At 35.4% G+C, this 20,617-nt stretch overlaps 1 protein-coding gene across 3 annotated transcripts in view; it reads right to left on the bottom strand.

Moving 5' to 3' along the window:
* COP1 (COP1 E3 ubiquitin ligase) overlaps positions 1–20,617 on the bottom strand; it is a 230,194-nt gene that overhangs the window by 156,624 nt on the left and 52,953 nt on the right. For 2 of the 3 annotated variants that reach the window (XM_060091213.1, XM_060091214.1), the window contains exon 6: positions 6,601–6,669. The exons of the other annotated variant lie outside the window; for it this stretch is intronic. In XM_060091213.1, the coding sequence (XP_059947196.1) occupies positions 6,601–6,669 (69 nt within the window). The remainder of the gene's footprint in view (positions 1–6,600; positions 6,670–20,617) is intronic. 3 annotated transcript variants of the gene reach the window in all.

The following is a 20,617-nucleotide window of genomic DNA, read 5'->3' as shown; positions in this document are numbered from 1 at the left end:
CAGACAATGCTTAGAAAAAGTATAACATGTCAAAAATGGTATCTAAAACAAAACTCTGAATAAGCAGTAACTGAATCAATACTTTAAAAGCTTCTGCAAACAGGTCCAGATAGCTTCTCCAGCAAAATCCTTAAACATTCAGCAAAGACATCCAACCTCGATTATACAGATTCTTCCAGAAAATAGAAAAAGATGGTACATTACCCAACTCATTTGATAAAACTATCTTTATAACAAAATTGGACAGGATCAGTGTAAAAAAAAATTAAAGAACAATCTCATTAATTAATACAGATGCAATAAGGAAGGCAAGTAGGGCAAACAACTGTCCTGGTCGGGTTTCTAGAATGCAGAACATTCAGTGATAAAACTAGAATACTCTTGGGCAAATCAGGATAGTTGGTCACCCTAGGTGCAAAGTTGATTGACTTTTAATGTTAAACCAATGTAATTATCCAGTTTAACATAATGAAAAAAAAATACCATCTCAATCAACTGCACAAAAATTTTGGAGAATACTCAACCCCCACTTATAATTTAAAAAAAAATCCTCTTAGGAAACTGGGAATAGAAACTTAGCTCCTTGAATGATAAAAAAAAAAATACCTACCAAAAACCTACAGAAAACATCATACCTAATGGTGACACGTCGAAAGCTTTCACTTTGAGATCAGCACCAAGACTAGGATGCCCCGCTATCACCACTTCTATTCATCATTGTACCGGATGTCCTAGCCAGCAGAGTAAGACAAGAAAAATAAATAAAGGATATAAGGATCATAAGGAAAGAAACTAAACTGTTATTATTTGCAGATGATGATGCGTACACAGAAGACATAAAATAATCTACAAATAAATTAGAATTAATGATTTTAACAAGGTTGCTGGATACCAAAAGAAATGTGTCAAAATCAACTGCATTTCTATATACCAGCAACGAATAGTAAGAAACTGAAATTAAAGACACAAACATCACTTACAATAGCATAAAAATGACTGAAGACCTAAGAACAACTCTAAAATAAAGATGTGTAAGAATAATACCCTGAAAAATATCAAAATTTTGAAGGACATTCTTAAGGACCTAGATATACAGAGAGAAATACCATGTTCAAAGTCTATTGTAAAGATAGTCCCCCAAATTCATCTATGGAGTCAAAGTAATCCCAATAAAGATCACAGCAGGTGTACCATGGAAATGTATCAGCTGGTTCTAATATTTATAGAGAAATACAAAGAGCCATGAATAGCTGAGACTTTCCTAAAAAAGAATAGTAACTTACTTTAAAGTTCTAGTATTTAATACAATGTGGTATTGCCAGAAAGACAGACAAACAGACCAGTGGAGCAGAAGAGAGCCTAAAAACAGACCCACACATGTATGGACACATGAGGTATGACAGATGTGGTATTTCAAAGCAATGGGAAAAGGATGGACTTTCTAATTAAGGATACTTGGACATCTGGACATCCATATGAAAAATTCCCAAGTAGATTACAGATGCGAGTATGAAAAATAAAAGGTAAAGATTCAAGTAGGTAATATAGCAAAATGTCTTCATGACCTCAGGTGGAGAAGAATTCTTTACCTAACATAAAAGGTACTAATTATAACAGGAAAGAGTAATAAATTTGACTCTATTATGGACAGAAACTTCTGCTCATCAAATGACATAATTAAGACAATGGAAAAAGCAGCCCAATTAGAGGGGTAAAAGATCTGCTATAGAGAAAGGTAGATAGAACAAAGAACTTTTATCTATAATATATAAACAATAAACCAATAAGAAAATCAGCTAAACAGAAAAGATGCACAGAGCTTTAAACAAGTACTTCACACATACACAAAAATCCCAATGGCCAATTCATAGTACTGTGTACTCAACCTCACTGGTCTCGGGGAAATGCAACTTAAAACTACAAAGAGATAGCAATGCATATCCTAAGATTTGCTAAACTGAAAAAAGTCTATTGCCACCAAGTACTGGCAAGAATACAGTGCAACAGGAACATTCCTACAATGCCTGTAGGAAGAGTAACCAATACAACTACTCAGGCATTGTTTGGCATTATCTATTAAGTTTGAAGATGTACATATCCTATGACTCATTAATTCCACTTCTACATATGTAGCATAGAGATATATGCTAATATATACCTGGATACATATATAAGATAGTAACATTGTTTGTAAATAGCTCAAAATCAGAAACAACTCACAAGTCCATCAACAACAAAAATGGGGTGTATTCATTTAATAGAATACTATACAACAATAAAAATGGATCAATTATAGCCATATACAACAATGGGGATGAATCTTAACACTGAGCCAAAGACAAGAACAAAACATTATATAATGCAGAAGTGCATTTATATTAGTTCAAAAGAAGAGACTTATAAATACTTAGGCATCAAAACAATAAAGAAAAACAGAGAGGTGATTACCATAAATATCAGAATATTGACTACCTAATGGGCAAGGGAGAAGGCTATAATCTGGAAAGGGTAGGGAGGGAGCTTCAGGAAGCCTAGCAAAAATCTATTGTTTAATCAAGATGATGGTTACATGGATGATCACTCTACCATGAATCTTTAAACTGTAAATTAGTTTTATGAACTTTTCTGTGCTTTATTTCATATAAAAACAATGTAAAATTCAATTCTTTCAAATATTCAAAATAAAATTCCAAACAAAACCAAAAGGAAACCAAGACTCATCAAAACTGTCTTATTACAATGAATTAAATAGGTACCACAAATATCCAAAAGTGTATTTTAAAATTAAATCGTATGAAATATAAGGCAATTGTTCAAATGCTGGTACAAATTTGCACAGAGGAGACTGGCTTTTACATGGAAACTAAAGCCCTTTTGTTCAATCTGACCATGAAGAAAGAATAACATGTTCATTTAAAAACATATATTTATTAAGTGCTGTGGTAGGCTGGCTGTAAGAAAGCCTTCAAAGATTCCCACTTCAGAATTCACACCCTTGTGTAATTCCCTCTCTTTGTATAGGCTGTACCCAAAGATTTGCTTCTAATGGAAAAAACAGAACACTTGTTGAGATGTAACTTTCAAGATTAATCTACAAAAAGCATGTGACTGCTGTCTTCAAAACCCTCTCTTGCTCCCTGTGAGGGAAGTCAGCTGCCACACAGTAAGTTATCCTATGGAGAAGCCCATGTGGTAAGAATATGGTATCTCTTTCCAACAGCCAACGAGTGAACTGGGAAGCATTCCTATCCCAGTCAAACCTTAAGATAACTGCTGCCCTGGCCAACACCTGGAGCGTAGCTTGGTGAGAAACCCTGAGCAAAGGCACTCAGTTACTCTGCACCAAGATTCCTGACACAAGATATTAAATGATGTTTTTAAGCCATTAAATTTGAGGGTAACTTGTTACACAAAAAGAGATAACTAATGAAAGTGCCTACTATGTGCCTTGCACATTCCTTTCTCTTAATAGTCAAAGGAGAGTCAAGGAAAAAAATAAATCACAAATAAAAATTAAATGTAGGACTCTAACAGCAAGATGTGACATTGGAACAAATAAGTATGTTAAATCTAAAAAGCAGATTCAGAGTCTTGGTTTAGACTCATCATAACTGCAATTAAAAGTCAAGCATAAAATCACAAAGTTAATTTTCAAAGTCTGAATGTTAATCTTAGGGAAAAAAAATCAGAAATAGTAGTTTGTCTCCTGGTCAGTCTGTATTTTGCTTGAATAAGTTCAAGTATAAATTATACTACAGGAGATAAGACCTTTAACAACCATATTCATTTTGAGGACTAAACACACAAATATATACTTTATAATATATGCAAAAAGAAATAACCACTCACTTCATTCTGTCTGTACTAAATCATGAGGTATTAATCAACTACATTTTCTAGACTAAAGTTTACTATTTCCAAATCACTAGTGTACCTGACCCCAATCACAGAAAAATTAATGAAATTTAATCAAAGTAACTGGTAAGTTTTTAAGTCTGTTAACCTAGCTCCAAATTTTCAAAGTTTTAAAACTTTGTTAACCTAGCTCCTCAGAGTCCCTTGTGTAGTTAAACGTGATATACTCAGAATCACTCAATTATGGATACACTAAAAACAAGAGAACCAAAATATATTAACAACAGTATAATCATTGCATATTAAGAGGCACCAATATCCAGAAGTACTTGGAACCAGTATGTTTCTAGGTTAAATTGCCTATCATAAGAAAATATGATCCAAGAGAGAAAAAAAATCCATCATTCACAAGGATCTTATAAGATTCAAACTAAACTCAAGCTGAAAAATTCTAAAGCACAATTAACCCAGACATAATAACAAAAATATAGGAACACTGATACTAAGGGCTATGTGATCAAAGGCAATATCATAGAAGGAGTTATTGGAGGCCACTGGCCACCGCATCAGAGAGACGACAAATTAATATAACAAGGAAGAGCTATCGTTGGGAAACATTCTCCATTGATCTCTCCCATTTCTGCACATCTTTTGATAACTTTTGTTCCAAATTATCTTTTCAAGGATGTTTGTTTAGTGAACACCCTGGCAAGACAGAAATAGTGACTTCCTCCAGGAGAGAGGGCAGATTTGTTTTCTGATCAATAAAATAAAAATAGTGTCTCCCTGCAGGGCAAAGGCTGAACAGATTTGCTAGCAGACCCCTTTAAAAGACTGGGGTTTCCAAAGTTCAAGGTTCTTTGGTTGTAATATATATCACTGTATATGCAGAATCTACCAAGGCCCATCTCTAAACCGCCCCTGAGGGACTTGCAGGTCGTGAAGCTGATGCTGCCAGATATGCCATGAATAGTCAAGACTTTATTTCCAACCCAGAAGTCTCATGTCTTCTGCCAGCATCTACGAAACTGTGGCGGGATAACTTATCAGCTTGCTAGTAAAAATCCCAGAACATTCATAGTTGTTTATTTTATAGTTATATGTTGCATCTTTCTTACCTGAGAAAATTTCAAATCTAAATATGTTGAAAGCATTAACAGACACTAGAGAAGTATGAAAAACCTCAGAGGCTAATGAAAACCTTAAATAATTCAGATTATACATAGTGATCATCCATTTCATTTAACCCCCAGATATCCATATGTTTGGACTGTTCACTTAATTGATTCATTATCAGGTTATTTCCTATGTACCAAATCTCACTCGATGAGTTCAAAGTCGAAGGTAAAAACAACTACATAAAACTACTGCAAAACAATTTCACATTCTGTTTTGAAAGGAGAGAAGGTATGTACGGAATATAAAAAATTATCACTTTTCCAAAGAATTTGCTATAGCAAAGACGGTTGAGTGTACATACTGAATTAATAATTTTGTTTCCGTATGCTATAAAATGTTCAGCTTTGTTACTCAAAGTTTGGTCCACGGACCAACAGCATCATCATCTGGAGCTTGCTAGAAATGCAGATTATCAGGCTCAAACACACACCCTCTTAATCAGAATTTGGATTCTAAGAAGATCCTCAGGTTATTCTTATGCAAATTGAAGTTAGAGTACCCACCAAAAAAATAAAATTAAAAATCAAGAAGAATATATAAAACTCAAATTCATACTGAAGATAATTTTTAATAGATACTAAAACATTAAAGTCACAACTGCTACCTTGGCAAAAGTTAAAGAAAAATACAATCATAAACCAGGTAAAGAACATTTAGCTATCAACACTAGCATAACACAGAAAAATCCAATCTGAACAAAGAAAGAAAAAGTTAAAAACAGACATCATGAACAGTCCAAAAAAAGCAGAAATATCAAACTAAGATAATGTAAAGTTCTGGCAATGCACACTTAAAGTACTTCATCAAAACAAGTTCTCATCTTTTTATTTTCAAAAATAATAAAGATGGCCTGGAACCTAACAAATATGGTTATATTTTTTTGAGTAAAAGATGTCCTAATTAGACAACTGAAAGTAAAAATATAACAGTTGGGAATTTAAATATAAAACAGTTTTCAAAGTTATTTTAGCATGCTACCAAGACCACAGGATTTTGCCTTTCATTTTCCCATATTTTATACTATTGTGAAATGACTGAGGAATCTTATAAATGTTAAATTAGGACATTCTGTTATAAAATTATTAATAAAAAGTTACCTTTTAGTTATCCTGCATGACTTACACTTTCCAAGTTCTAAATAGGTAGCTATATTTTTACTTGTTTCCCCTCACCAAGATGTATTTTAATCACAGGAAAATTGTAACCCTCTCTACTTAAGACTTCATTATCTAAATTTTCCTACGTTTTCTTTTCAGGGTGAAAGTTAGGCTGCCATTTGATAATTCTATTATCTATTCTTTATAGCTTTGAGGTAACATCATTATATTCACTCCTATAGAAAACTTTTTAGCACACCTCCAAAAAGGGATTTTTTAAATATCAAGTTGTAAACGTAAAAGAAGTTAAAATAACAAAGCTTAAAAAAGATAAAACTCCTGAAAACTCAAATGCTTTTAAATACTTAAATAAAAATTTTAACCTGAAATGCCTTCACAAAAATGGAGAAAAAATGGGAAGTCAACAATAGTAAATGACACATTACGTAAAATACACAAAATAATATACCTCTCTCTTATTTCTTCTTGCAACCTTGAGGAATTCCATAAGGATCTGTAGTTGGGCTGCATGTGATTCCTATAATAGAAAATTATAATTGTTCTTTTAAAAACATAACTTTGAGTTCAAAGTTTTCTTTAACACCACAGTATAATCAGTATGAAGCAACCTAATTCATCCATTTAAGTTAGTCTCTTATTTCTATTTAGTCGTTTTCCACTTGCTAATTGGCATTTTTAAAAGCAAGCCATTTCCCCTAAAACTAACTTGAAAAAAACAGGTGTTTTCAACTACATTTCTCATCGACCATGCAGAAAAAACTATTTATGGGAAATGGCAATTCTGTTATCTGTCCTGGCTTTCTCTTCCCTGACCAAGCTAATAAAACATCAAGACAAAAACTGTAGTGGAGGAACTTCCCTGGTGGTCCAGTGTTAAGACTCTGTGCTTCCAAAGCAGGGGGTGGGGGTTCGATTCCTGGTTGGGGAACTAAGATACCACATGTGTGTGGTGTGGCCAAAAAAATTTTTTTTTAATATAAAAAACAAAAACATAGTGGAGCCAATGTACTTTCTAGACACTGAAATCACTTTCCCCATAAGAATTTAACTTGCAGGGGTGTAAGAAACATAATAAATAGGAAGAAATTCATGCTTTTCAGAAATCTAATTTACTATTTCTGGTCATTACTTACTCACACAGATGTGAGAATTAATATATTTCTATGAAAGATTTCAGTAAAACTCAAAAAGTTTAAAAGAAAATTTTAATATTATCAAGTGGAGGGGGGGTAAATAACACACATTGGTAACAGAAACAAAGATGTAACAGATAAATGGTAATTATAAGTTTAACATATTTTGTTATCAAAAAATAAAATTACAGGGGAACTCCCTAATGGTCCAATAGTTAGGACTCTGCCCTTTCAATACCAAGGGAGTGGGTTCAACCCCTGTTAGGGGAACTAAGATCCTGCAAGCACAGCCAAAATAAATAAATAAAATAAAATAAAATTACAAAAAGATACCTTTTAGTTTTAAAATGTACACAATGAACCAATGTATTTCAGCTACATCTGATAAATATACATAAAAAGAATATCAAAAGCTAAAAGTGGAATAACAATAAGACATGGTTTATGAACAACTACAATTCTAACTTTCCTATACATATTTTATTTTTTTTAATTAATTAATTTATTTTTTTATGGTACGCGGGCCTCCCACTGTTGTGGCCCCTCCCGTTGCGGAGCACAGGCTCCGGACGCACAGGCTCAGCGGCCATGGCTCACGGGCCCAGCCGCTCCGCGGCATGTGGGATCCTCCCAGACCGGGGCACGAACCCGTATCCCCTGCATCGGCAGGCGGACTCTTAACCACTGCGCCACCAGGGAAGCCCCCTATATATATTTTAAAAGAATAAAAAAGTCCAGTGGAGCATTTCTAAAACAAACAAAAATAAGAAAGATTAATAAAACTTTCATTTACCTGGCTATGCAACAGAATTATTTGAGGCATTTCTTAAAATAGACACTGGGATGGATTTTGTATGATTCTGTTACTCTAGAAAAGATTCCAGGAATCTACATGTTTATAGATTGATAAGAAAAATTTGAAGACTCACTGAGATATTGCACATACTACAAAAAAGCATGGCCACTTCAGCTTGCAGGATCTTAGTTCCCTGACCAGGGACTGAACCCATGCCCTTGGCAGTGAAAGCACAGAATCCTAACCACTGGACTGCCATAGAATTCCCCACTTCACTTTCAATGAACTGAAACTAGCTCAAGCAACAACTGAGCACCAACTCAGCTAAATTACTTATTAGACCAAAGAGCTCAGTCTCTTATCCTTGCTCCCTGACAAAGGAAAAGGCAAGACCATTCAGGAAGAAAGTATTAACTAACTACTTTAGTCTCTGTACTGCTCTTGAATACAACTTTAAAATTACAAAACAGGGAAAGAAGCAGGAAAAGTCAAGAGAAAAAAACAGGCAAAATGGGACTCCCCTGGTGGCCCAGCGGTTGGGAATCCACCTGCCAATGCAGGGGACATGGGTTCGAGCCTGAGTCGGGGAAGATCCAACATGCCGTGGAGCAGCTGGGCCCGTGTGCCACAACTGTTGAGCCTGTGCTCTGGAGCCCGTGAGCCACAACTACTGAGCCTGCATGCCACAGCTACTGAAGCCCATGTGCCTAGAGCCTGTGCTCTGCAACAAGAGAAGCCACTGCAATGAGAAGCCCATGCACCACAATGAAGACCCAACACAGCCAAAAATAAATAAATAAAATAATTTTTTTAAAAAAACACAGGCAAAAGAATGAAATTCACAGGTGACCCACTTGCTGGAATGAGCAAAAAAGACTTTAAAATATGTCTCTATATTATTAAAGAATTAAGGGGGGTGGTGGTGGGATGAACTGGGAGATTGGGATTGACATATATACACTAATATGTATAAAATAGATAATAAGAACCTGCTGTATAAAAAAAGAAAATAAAAAAAGAATTGAGAAAATGGACAGAATGAGAGAAAAAATGGAGAATTAGAAAAGAATTGAAAGAACAAAGTGTAAACCTAGAAATGAAGAATAAAAAGTCTGAAATAAAAAAAAAACTATGAATGAAGTTAGGAACAGATGGACAGAGCAGTGGAAAGGAATAATGAATTCAAAGACAGTTCAATATAAATTACTTAACCCAATTCAGAGAGAGAAAAAATAAAAAGAGCATCAGAAATATGTGGGATAATATGAAACAATAAAGGGCTTCCCTGGTGGTGCAGTGGTTAAGAATCTACCTGCCAATGCAGGAGACACGGGTTCGAGCCCTGGTCCGGGAAGATCCCACATGCCACAGAGCAACTAAGCCTGTGTGCCACGACTACTGAGCCCACGTGCCACAACTACTGAAGCCTGTGAGCCTAGAGCCCATGCTCCGCAACAAGAGAAGCCACCACAATAAGCATGCGCACCGCAACGAAGAGTAGCCCACACTCTCCACAACTAGAGAAGGCCCGCGCGCACCAACGAAGACCCAACGCAGACAAAAATAAATTAAATAAATAAATAAATAAATAAATAAATAAAATTATTTTTAAAAAAAATGAAACAATAAAACATATGACTTGAATCCTAAGGAAAAGGAGAGAGAGCACAGGGTTGAATAAATAATGGTTCACATGTTCAACAAACAGATCCTCCTGTTCTGTGAAACACAAGCAGGATAAATGAAAGCTAGGAGTATCACAGTCAAACTGAAAACTAATGTCAAAAAGAACATCTTAAAAGCAGCTAAAAAGGATACACTAGGGGAAGAAGATTAAGAATGACTGAAAATTTCATCAGAAACAAAGGAGCAAACAGAAAATGAAAATATGTCTTTAAAGTGTTAAAAGAAAAAAAAAACTAGACTTCTATGCAGAACAAAACTATCATCTATACAAGAAATAGTAAAGAAAATTATACAGACAAAAGGGAAATGACTCAGATGGAACCTCAGATCTACAGGAGAAAATGGCGACATCTCAAAGGGTAAATATTTTGGTTTAAAAGGGTCTCTTTCTTTTTTTGCATCATTTCTTCAAAAGACTATTAACTGTTTAAAAAAAATAACTGGTGGGGTTTATAATATAATCTGAATCACAAAAGGCAGGAGCTTGGTAAATTGAAATACTATAAGGTCTTGCACTTTCCATAAAATGGTATATAGTTGACCCTTGAACAACACAGGTTTGAACTGCATGGGTCCACTTATACATGGATTTTTTCCAATAAATACAAACTGCTGTACTACATGATCCATAGCTGGTTGAATCCATGGATACTGAACCGTGGATATGGAGGGCTGATTATAAAGTTAGATGCGGATTTACAACTTCACAGGGGTCAGCATGCCTAATAGCTGCATTGTTTAAGGGTCAACTGTATATTCAGTGTTGACTGTGAATACAATGACCTTGAAGTGGCATACTATAAACTCAAGGTTGACTGTGCAAAGTAAAAAAGGCATTTTGTAATCTTTAGAGAAACCACTAGAAATACAATAATAAGCAATATGTGAAAAATAGAGAAGATGGTATACTAAAATGAAACCCTGGAAACTCAATGATCTCTAAAGAAAGCAAGAAAGGAGAAAAGGTAAATAAGGAATATATGGAAAAACAGAAAACAAATACCAACATGGTAGACCTCAAGCCTGACCACATTGATAATTATTATATATTACATTTAAATGAACTTAAGCATTTGAATAAATGAGCTTACTAGATTGCATTAAAAACTCAATTACATACAGTTAAGAGACACATTTTTAAAATATAAAAACAACAGAAGGAAAATAAAACAGTACAGAAGAATATAGCATAGAAACTCTAGTCATAACTAAGCTACTGAGGTTATATTAACATCAGAAAATATAAAAGAAGACTCCAGAACAAAGTATATTTCCAGCAATAAACATACAATTCATAGTGACAAAGGGGATGATTCATCCAGAAGACATAACAATCCTAAACATGTATGTACCTAATAATGGGCTTCAAAATATATGAAGTAAAAATCATAGAAATCAATGAAAAATAAACAAAAATTGTATTTTTAACATACCCCGATCAATAAATGATGGAGCAAGGAGAAAATAAATTTTTGAATAATATTAACAAACTCTACATTTATAAAGCACAGCAAATAACACATTGCTTTTAAATGAAGGTGAACATTTAACAAAACAGACCATACAGTGAGCCATAAAAAAAAAATCACAATAAATTTCAATGGACCAACAGCAAACAAATTGAAGTTACTGGCTAAAATGCAATGAGAAAGCTAGAATTCCTACTTTAAACAACAAAACAGCAGGCTAGTTATATGAATGGATGAATTTCAGACAAAGGACCAGAAATAATACATTATCCCAGGAGCTAGGCGGAAAAACCTCGAAATACACAGGCATCAGGTAGAACACTCAATGAGACTGCCAAAATTCTATTCTAGCTCTAGCTAACAAAGCTTAAAAAACAAGCTTCAAGATAATCAAACTATTTTGAAATACTTAACTACATGCCAGAACAAAGTTTAGAAATGTGTAAAGGAATACAAAAATAGCAACACTAAACAAGGTAAAATGTACAATTTCTGGCATCCAATCAAAAGATTAATAAGCATGCAAATAAGGAAAATATGGCCCAAAATAAGGCGAAAAAATCCATCAATAAAAACAGATGCAGCGCTTCCCTGGTGGCACAGTGGTTGAGAGTCCGCCTGCCAATGCAGGGGACACGGGCTCGTGCCCTGGTCCGGGAAGATCCCACATGCCATGGAGCGGCTAGGCCCGTGAGCCATGGCCGTTGAGCCTGCGCGTCCAGAGCCTGTGCTCCGCAACAGGAGAGGGCACAACAGTGAGAGGCCCGCATACCGCAAAAAAAATTAAAAAAATTAAAAAACAGATGCAGCAATGACACAAATAATAAAATAAGCAAATACAGTCATAAAAAAGTTACTATAACTACCTATGTGTTCTCCAAGTTAAGGAGAGACAACAGATTATAGAAAAAGTAGTGAACGTGACAACAGAAATTGAAACTATCCAAAATGAACTAGACAGCGGAAGAAGATAAAACACAAATAAGCAGAGCTGTTTATGTGTGAGCTATGGTATAACTTCAACCAACCTAACAGATGTGTAATTGGAGTTCCCAAAGTGGAAAAGGTGACAGAAAAATATCTGAAGAAATAATGACCCAAAATTTTCCAAATCTTATGGAAACTATAATCCCACCAATTCAAGAATCTCAAAGAACCCCAAGAACAAGCAACATGGGGTGGGGGGTGGAACTATACCAAGGTATATCAAAGTCAAAATACTTAAAACCACAAAAAGAACATTTTAAACTGAGAGAAATGCATTTCATTCTGAGGATAAAGACTTCTCATCTGAAACAATGCAAGACAATGGACAATGGAGCAACATCTTTAAAATACTGAAAGAAAAAAAGTAAATCTAGAATTCTATACTCATTTGGAACTGCCTTTCAGGCATAAAGGGTAAATAAAGGCTTTCTCAGATATAGAAGGTGAAAGATTCATCACCAGCAGATCTATACTAAAGAAATGATAAAAGCTGTCCTTCAGGTGGAAGGAAAATTACAGATGGTATTCAAAAGAATGAATGGGGGCTTCCCTGGTGGCAGAATGGTTAAGAATCCACCTGCCAATGTAGGGGACACGGGTTCAATCCCTGGTCCAGGGAGATCCCACATGCCGCAGAGCAAATAAGCCCATGCGCCACAACTACTGAAGCCTGCATGCCTAGAGCTCGTGCTCTGCAACAAGAGAAGCCATTGCAACGAGGAGCCCACGCGCCACAAAGAAGAGGAGCCCACACTTGTCTCAACTAGAGAAAGCCCACGCACGACAACGAAGACCCAATGCAGCCTTAAATAAATAAATAAATAAATAAATTTTTAAAAAACACACACACGAAAGAATGAGTCAATAGAAAACAAGACAATGAAGTACACCAGAAATGATAAACATACGTATATATAGAACTTTTTAAAAATCTCCATAAAACATAATCTACTCTTTAAACCAAATTTAATAATGATTTATGGGGGGATGGTTATAACATATATAGAAGTAAAACATTTGACAAAAAATAGTACAAAAGCTGAGAGAGAAGAAATGGAAGTATACTGTTGAAAGGTTCTTATAATACTGATGAAGTAGGATAATATTACTCAAAAGTACAATGTAAGAGCAATTATATTAAAATCCCAAAAGCAACCACTAAGAAACCAAACAAAATGTTCTACCTGACAAGCCAACGAGACAAATAAAGTGAAATCATGAAAAATACTCAATCTAAAATCATATAAATCAGTCTCACCACAATACAATTCAACTAGAATTCAATTACCAAAATAGCATTTGGCAAAGTAGCAATATCCAAAATACACACACACACACACACACACACAAACACACTTCTAACAAATCAATAAGAAAAAAGAAACAATCTATTAGGAAAATGGGTATAGGCTATGAATAGGCAATTCATCAAATAAGAAACCAAGATAGACAAACAAATGAAGAAACTCTCTTCACTAGTAATCACAGAAATACAAAAAATACAAAATGACAAAACAAAACACACAGATACACACAAACACAAGCATCTGACAACTATCAGACTGGCAGAAACTGAAAAAGAATACCAAGGGTTGATGTGGTACAAACCCACAGCAGAGCAATATGGCAATATTTAATATGGTTAAAATGGGCATTCAAACCCTATGAAAAGCAATTCCACTCCTTAAATCACTAAGTATATATATATGAGCACAAGGAGACATGAATAACAATACTAAATGCAGTACTGACACTCACAATTATGAATTCAGAACAACTTAAATGTCCATCAACAGGGGAATAGAAATGTTCATGCAATGGATTACTATAGAGAAGTTAGAATAATTAAACTAGATCTACATTTATCAGCAGGAACCTCAAAAAGTAAACAAAAAGGCATAGGTCAAAAAGATAACTACAGTTTGAAACTCTTTATATAAACTTCTAAATTATACAAACAATACTTTATATACAGTTGTAGATACAAGTATATGTTTAAAAAAAGCTTATACACGCTTGAGAAGGATCCTTCCCAACTTCATATGGTGGTTACTCTGGGAGAATGGAATGAGATGAGAGGGTTTTAAGTATAAAAAAATATTTAATTCTCAAAAGGCAGACCTAAAAAAATATGGTAAAGTGTTACTATTTATTAAAACTGAAAGAAGGTAAGTCAAGAGTCTCATTATTTTCTATACTTTTCTGTATGTTAGAAATATTCATCAAGTTAAATAATAATGCAAAGTAAAACAGGAAAACAATAATGAAAAATGCTGTAATACCTATAACAGGAAGTTTGCTTCTAAACTGGCTCCCTCATCAAAAAATAACAGAAAAGATCTGAGTTCTAAAACTAAGATACCTGTACTTCCTCAATTCTAAGGCAGAGACAAAAAGCATTCAAAGATTAATGTTGACATGTCAAAGGGGGAATAAGGTTAACAGCTCTCACATTCAGTATGTAAACTTACCTCTCTTCAGTAAATAGCCCATACACACCCTTAAGTGAGCCTGTGGTGCAATAGTCCAGAAAGTCTCTCTTTTACCACCAACATGGAAAAAAAATTCTAGTGCTCTCTTAAGGTAGAAAAGGGAGAATCATTTGCTATGAGTTGTACAGGAAGGGATCAAGAGAATCCAACTGCTTCTTAATCAGATCCTCAACAACTCATCCTATTTTCAGCCTTTACTGTATGAGCTATCTCATGGTACCAATTCCAAGGCCTTTGTTTCACAATATAAATAGGGTTCAGTCCTAGCTCTTCCCCACTGCTGGCTCAGCTTTCTCAGATCTCTTAAACTAGTACTTTTCATCCATTCCTGCCATTGTCTCTTCTCCCATTCTTTTGCATTTTAAAAGTCCGTTTACTGTCATTTTATTTTCTTTTTGATGTTATTTTAACATCTTTATTGGAGTATAACTGCTTTACAATGGTGTGTTAGTTTCTGCTTTATAACAAAGTGAATCAGTTATACATATACATTTATCACCATATCTCTTCCCTCTTGCATCTCCCTCCCTCCCACCTTCCCTATCTCACCCCTCCAGGTGGTCACAAGTCACCGAACTGATCTCCCTGTGCTATTCGGCTACTTCCAACTAGCTATCGGTTTTACATTTGGTAGTGTATATATGTCCATGCCACTCTCTCACTTTGTCCCAGGTTACCCTCCAACCCCCCGTGTCCTCAAGTCCATTCTCTAGTTGGTCTGCATCTTTATTCCCGTCTTGCCCCTAGGTTCTTCATGATCTTTTTTTTTTTCTTTTTGGATTCCATATATATGCGTTAGCATACAGTATTTGTTTGTCTCTTTCAGACTTACTTCACTCTGTATGACAGACTCCAGGTCCATCCACCTCACTACAAATAACTCAATTTCGTTTCTTTTTTTTTTTTTTTTTTTTTTTTTTTTTTTTTTTTGCGGTATGCGGGCCTCTCACTGTTGTGGCCTCCCCCGCTGCGGAGCACAGGCTCCGGACGCGCAGGCTCCGGACGCGCAGGCTCAGCGGCCATGGCTCACGGGCCCAGCCGCTCCGCGGCATATGGGATCCTCCCAGACCGGGGCACGAACCCGTATCCCCTGCATCGGCAGGCGGACTCTCAACCACTTGCGCCACCAGGGAGGCCCAATTTCGTTTCTTTTTATGGCAGAGTGATATTCCATTGTATATATGTGCCACATCTTCTTCATCCATTCATCTGTCGATGGACACTTAGGTTGCTTCCATATGCTGGCTATTCTAAATAGAGCTGCAATGAACACTGTGGTACATGACTCTTTTTTGAATTATGGTTTTCTCAGGGTTTATACCTAGAAGTGGGATTTCTGGGTCATATGGTAGTTCTATTTTTAGTTTTTTAAGGAACCTCCATACGGTTCTCCATAGTGGCTGTATCAATTTACATTCCCACCAACAGTGCAAGAGGGTTCCCTTTTCTCCACACCCTCTATAGCATTTGTTGTTTATACATTTTTTTGATGATGAACATTCTGACCAGTGTGAGATGATAGCTCATTGTAGTTTGATTTGCATTTCTCTAATGATTAATGATGTTGAGCATTCTTTCATGTGTTTGTTGGCAATCTGAATATCTTCTTTGGAGAAATGTCTATTTACATCTGCTGCCCATTTTTGGATTGGGTTGTTTGTTTTTTGGATATTGAGCTGCATGAGCTGCTTGTAAATTTTGGAGATTAATCCTTTGTCAGCTGCTTCATTTACAAATATATTCTCCCATTCCGAGGGTCGTCTTTTCACCTTGTTTATGGTTTCCTTTGCTGTGCAAAAGCTTTGAAGTTTCATTAGGTCCCATTTGTTTAATTTTGGTTTTATTTCCATTTCTCTAGGAGGTGGGTCAAAAAGGATCTTGCTGTGATTTATGTCATAAAGTGTTCTGCCTATGTTTTCCTCTAGGAGTTTGATAGTGTCTCTCTGGCCGTACATTTAGGTCTTTAACTCATTTTGAGTTTGTGTATGGTTTTAGGCAGTGTTCTAACTTCATTCTTTTACATGTAGCTGTCCAGTTTTCCCATCACCACTTACTGAGGACGCTGTCTTTTCTCCATTGTATATTCCTGCCTCCCTTATCAAAGATAAGGTGACCATATGTGCATGGGTGTATCTCTGGGCTTTCTATCCTGTTCCATTGATCTATATTTCTGTTTTTGTGCCAGTACCATACTGTCTTGATTACTGTAGCTTTGTAGTATAATCTGAAGTCCAGGAGCCTGATTCCTCTAGCTGCGTTTTTCATTCTAAAGATAGCTTTGGCAATTCGGGGTCTTTTGTGTTTCCATACAAATTGTCACTTTTTTTTGTTCTAGTTCTGTGAGAAATGCCATTGGTAATTTGATAGGGATTGCATTGAATCTGTAGATTGCTTTTGGTAGTACAGTCATTTTCACTATGTTGATTCTTCCAATCCAAGAACATGGTATACCTCACCACCTATATGTATCATCTTTAATTTCTTTCATCAGTGTCTTATAATTTTCTGCATACAGGTCTTTTGTCTCCTAAGGTAGGTTTATTCTTAGGTATTTTATTATTTTTGTTGCAATGGTAAATGGGAGTGTTTTCTTAATTTCACTTTCAGATTTTTCATCATTACTGTATAGGAATGCAAGAGATTTCTGTGCATTAATTTTGTATCCTGTTACTTTACCAAATTCATTGATTAGCTCCAGTTGTTTTCTGGTAGCATCTTTAGGATTCTCTATGTATAGTATCATGTCAACTGCGAACAGTGACAGCTTTACTTCTTCTTTTCCAATTTGATTCCTTTTATTTCTTTTTCTTCCCTGATTTCTGTGGCTAAAACTTCCAAAACTATGTTGAATAATAGTGGTGAGAGTGGGCAACCTTGTCTTATTCCTGATCTTAGTGGAAATGGTTTGTTTTTCACCATTGAGGACGATGTTGGCTGTGGGATTGTCATATATGGCCTTTATTACATTGAGTTAAGTCCCCTCTATGCCCACTTTCTGGAGGGTTTTTATGATAAATGGGTGTTGAATTTTGTAAAAACCTTTCTCTGCATCTATTGAGATGATCATATGTTTTTTTATCCTTCAATTTGTTAATATTGTGTATCAAGTTGATTGACTTGCGTATATTGAAGAATCCTTGAATTCCTGGGATAAACCCCACTTGATCATGGTGTATGATCCTTTTAATGTGCTGTTGGATTCTGTTTGCTAGTATTTTCTTGAGGATTTTTGCATCTATGTTCAACAGTGATACTGGCCTATAGTTTTCTTTCTTTGTGACATCTGTGTCTGGTTTTGGTGTCAGAGTGATGGTGGCCTCGTAGAATGAGTTTGAGAGTGTTTCCCCCTCTGCTATATTTTGGAAGAATTTGAGAAGTATAAGTGTTAGCTTTTCTCTAAATGTTTGATAGAATTCGCCTATGAAGCCATCTGGTCCTGGGCTTTTGTTTGTTGGAAGATTTTTAATCACAGTTTCAATTTCAGTGCTTATAACTGGTCTGTTCATATTTTCTGTTTCTTCCTGGTTCAGTCTTGGCAGGTTGTGCATTTCTAAGAATTTGTCCATTTCTTCCAGGTTGTCCATTTTATTGGCATAGAGTTGCTTGTAGTAATCTCTCATGATCTTTTGTATTTCTACAGTGTAAGTTACTTCTCCTTTTTCATTTCTAATTCTATTGATTTGAGTCTTCTCCCTTTTTTTCTTGATGAGTCTGGCTAATGGTTTATCAATTTTGTTTATTTTCTCAAAGAACCAGCTTTTAGTTTTATTGATCTTTGCTATCGTTTCCTTCATTTCTTTTTCATTTATTTCTGATCTGATCTTTATGATTTCTTTCCTTCTGCTAACTTTGGGGCTTTCTTGTTCTTCTTTCTCTAATTGCTTTAGGTGCAAGGTTAGGTTGTTTATTCGAGATGTTTCCTGTTTCTTAAGGTGGGATTGTATTGCTATAAACTTCCCTCTTAGAACTGCTTTTGCTGCATCCCATAGGTTTTGGGTCATTGTGGTTTCATGGTCATTTGTTTCTAGGTATTTTTTGATTTCCTCTTTGATTTATTCAGTGATCTCTTCGTTATTAATTAGTGTATTGTTTAGCCTCATTGTGTTTGCACTTTTTACAGATTTTTTTCCTGTAACTGATATCCAGTCTCATAGCATCATGGTCAGAAAAGATACTGGATACGACTTCAATTTTCTTACATTTAACAAGGCTTGATTTGTGACCCAATATATGATCTATCCTGGAGAATGTTCCATGAGCACTTGAGAAGAAAGTGTATTCTGTTGCTTTTGGATCAAATGTCCTATAAATTTCAATTAAGTCCATCTTGTTTAATATATCATTTAAAGCTTGTATTTCCTTGTTTATTTTCATTTTGGATGATCTGCCCATTGATGAAAGTGAGGTGTTAAAGTCCCCTACTATGATTGTGTTACTGTTGATTTCCCCTTTTGTGGCTGTTAATATTTGTCTTATGTACTGAGGTGCTCCTATGTTGGGTGCATAAATATTTACAATTGTTATATCTTCTTCTTGGATTGATCCCTTGATCACTATGTAGTGTCCTTCTTTGTTTCTTGTAACAGTGTTTGTTTTAAAGTCTATTTTGTCTGATACGAGAATTGCTATTCCAGCTTTCTTTTGATTTCCATTTGCATGGAATATCTTTATCCATCCCCTCACTTTCAGTCTGTATGTCTCCCTAGGTCTGAAGTGGGTCTCTGGTAAACAGCATATATATGGGTCTTTTTTTTTTATCCATTCAGCCAGTCTACATCTTTTGGTGGGATCATTTAATCCATTTACATTTAAGGTAATTATCGATATGTATGTTTCTACTACCATTTTCTTAATTGTTCTCGGTTTGTTATTGTACGTCTTTTCCTTTTCTTGTGTTCCCTGCCTAGAGAAGTTCCTTTAGCATTTGTTGTAAAGCTGGTTTGGTGGTACTGAATTTTCTTACTTTTGGCTTGTCTGTAAAGGTTTTAATTTCTCCATCAAATCTGAATGAGATCCTTGCTGGGTAGAGAAATCTTGATTGTAGGTTTTTCCCTTTCAGCACTTTAAATATGTCCTGCCACTCCCTTCTGGCTTGCAGAGTGTCTGCTGAAACACCAGTTGTTAACCTTATGAGGATTCCCTTGTATGTTGTTTGTTGTTCTTCCCTTGCTGCTTTTAATATTTTTTCTTTGTATTTAATTTTTGATAGTTTGGTTAATATGTGTCTTGGCATGTTTCTCCTTGGATTTATCCTGTATGGGACTCTGTGTGCTTCCTGGACTTGATTAACTATTTCCTTTCTCATATTAGGGAAGTTTTCAACTATAATCTCTTCAAATATTTTCTCAGTCCCTTTTTTTTTCTCTTCTTCTTCTGGGACCCCTATAATTCAAGTGTTGGTGCATTTAATGTTCTCCCAGGCGTCTGTGAGACTGTCCTCAAATCTTTACAATCTTTTTTCTTTATTCTGCTCTGTAGTAGTTATTTCCACTATTTTATCTTTCAGGTCACTTATCCATTCTTCTGCCTCAGTTATTCGGCCATTGATTCCTTCTAGAGCATTTTTAATTTCATTTATTGTGTTGTTCATCATTGCTTGTTTCATCTTTAGTTCCTCTAGGTCCTTGTTAAACGTTTCTTTTACTTCCTCCATTCTATTTCCAAGATTTTGGATCATCTTTACTATCATTATTCTGAATTCTTTTTCAGGTAGACTGCTTATTTCCTATTCATTTTTAGGTCTGGTGGGTTTTTACCTTGCTCCTTCATCTGCTGTGTGTTTCTGTGTCTTCTCATTTTGCTTAACTTACTGTGTTTGGGGTCTTCTTTTCGCAGGCTGCATGTTCGTAGTTCCCGTTGTTTTTGGTGTCCTCCTCCAGTGGCTAAGGTTGGTTCAGTGGGT

Source organism: Mesoplodon densirostris, chromosome 2 (genome assembly GCF_025265405.1).
Source record: "Mesoplodon densirostris isolate mMesDen1 chromosome 2, mMesDen1 primary haplotype, whole genome shotgun sequence".
Classification (NCBI taxonomy): domain Eukaryota; kingdom Metazoa; phylum Chordata; class Mammalia; order Artiodactyla; family Ziphiidae; genus Mesoplodon; species Mesoplodon densirostris.
This window is presented reverse-complemented; position numbering and strand designations above follow the sequence as displayed.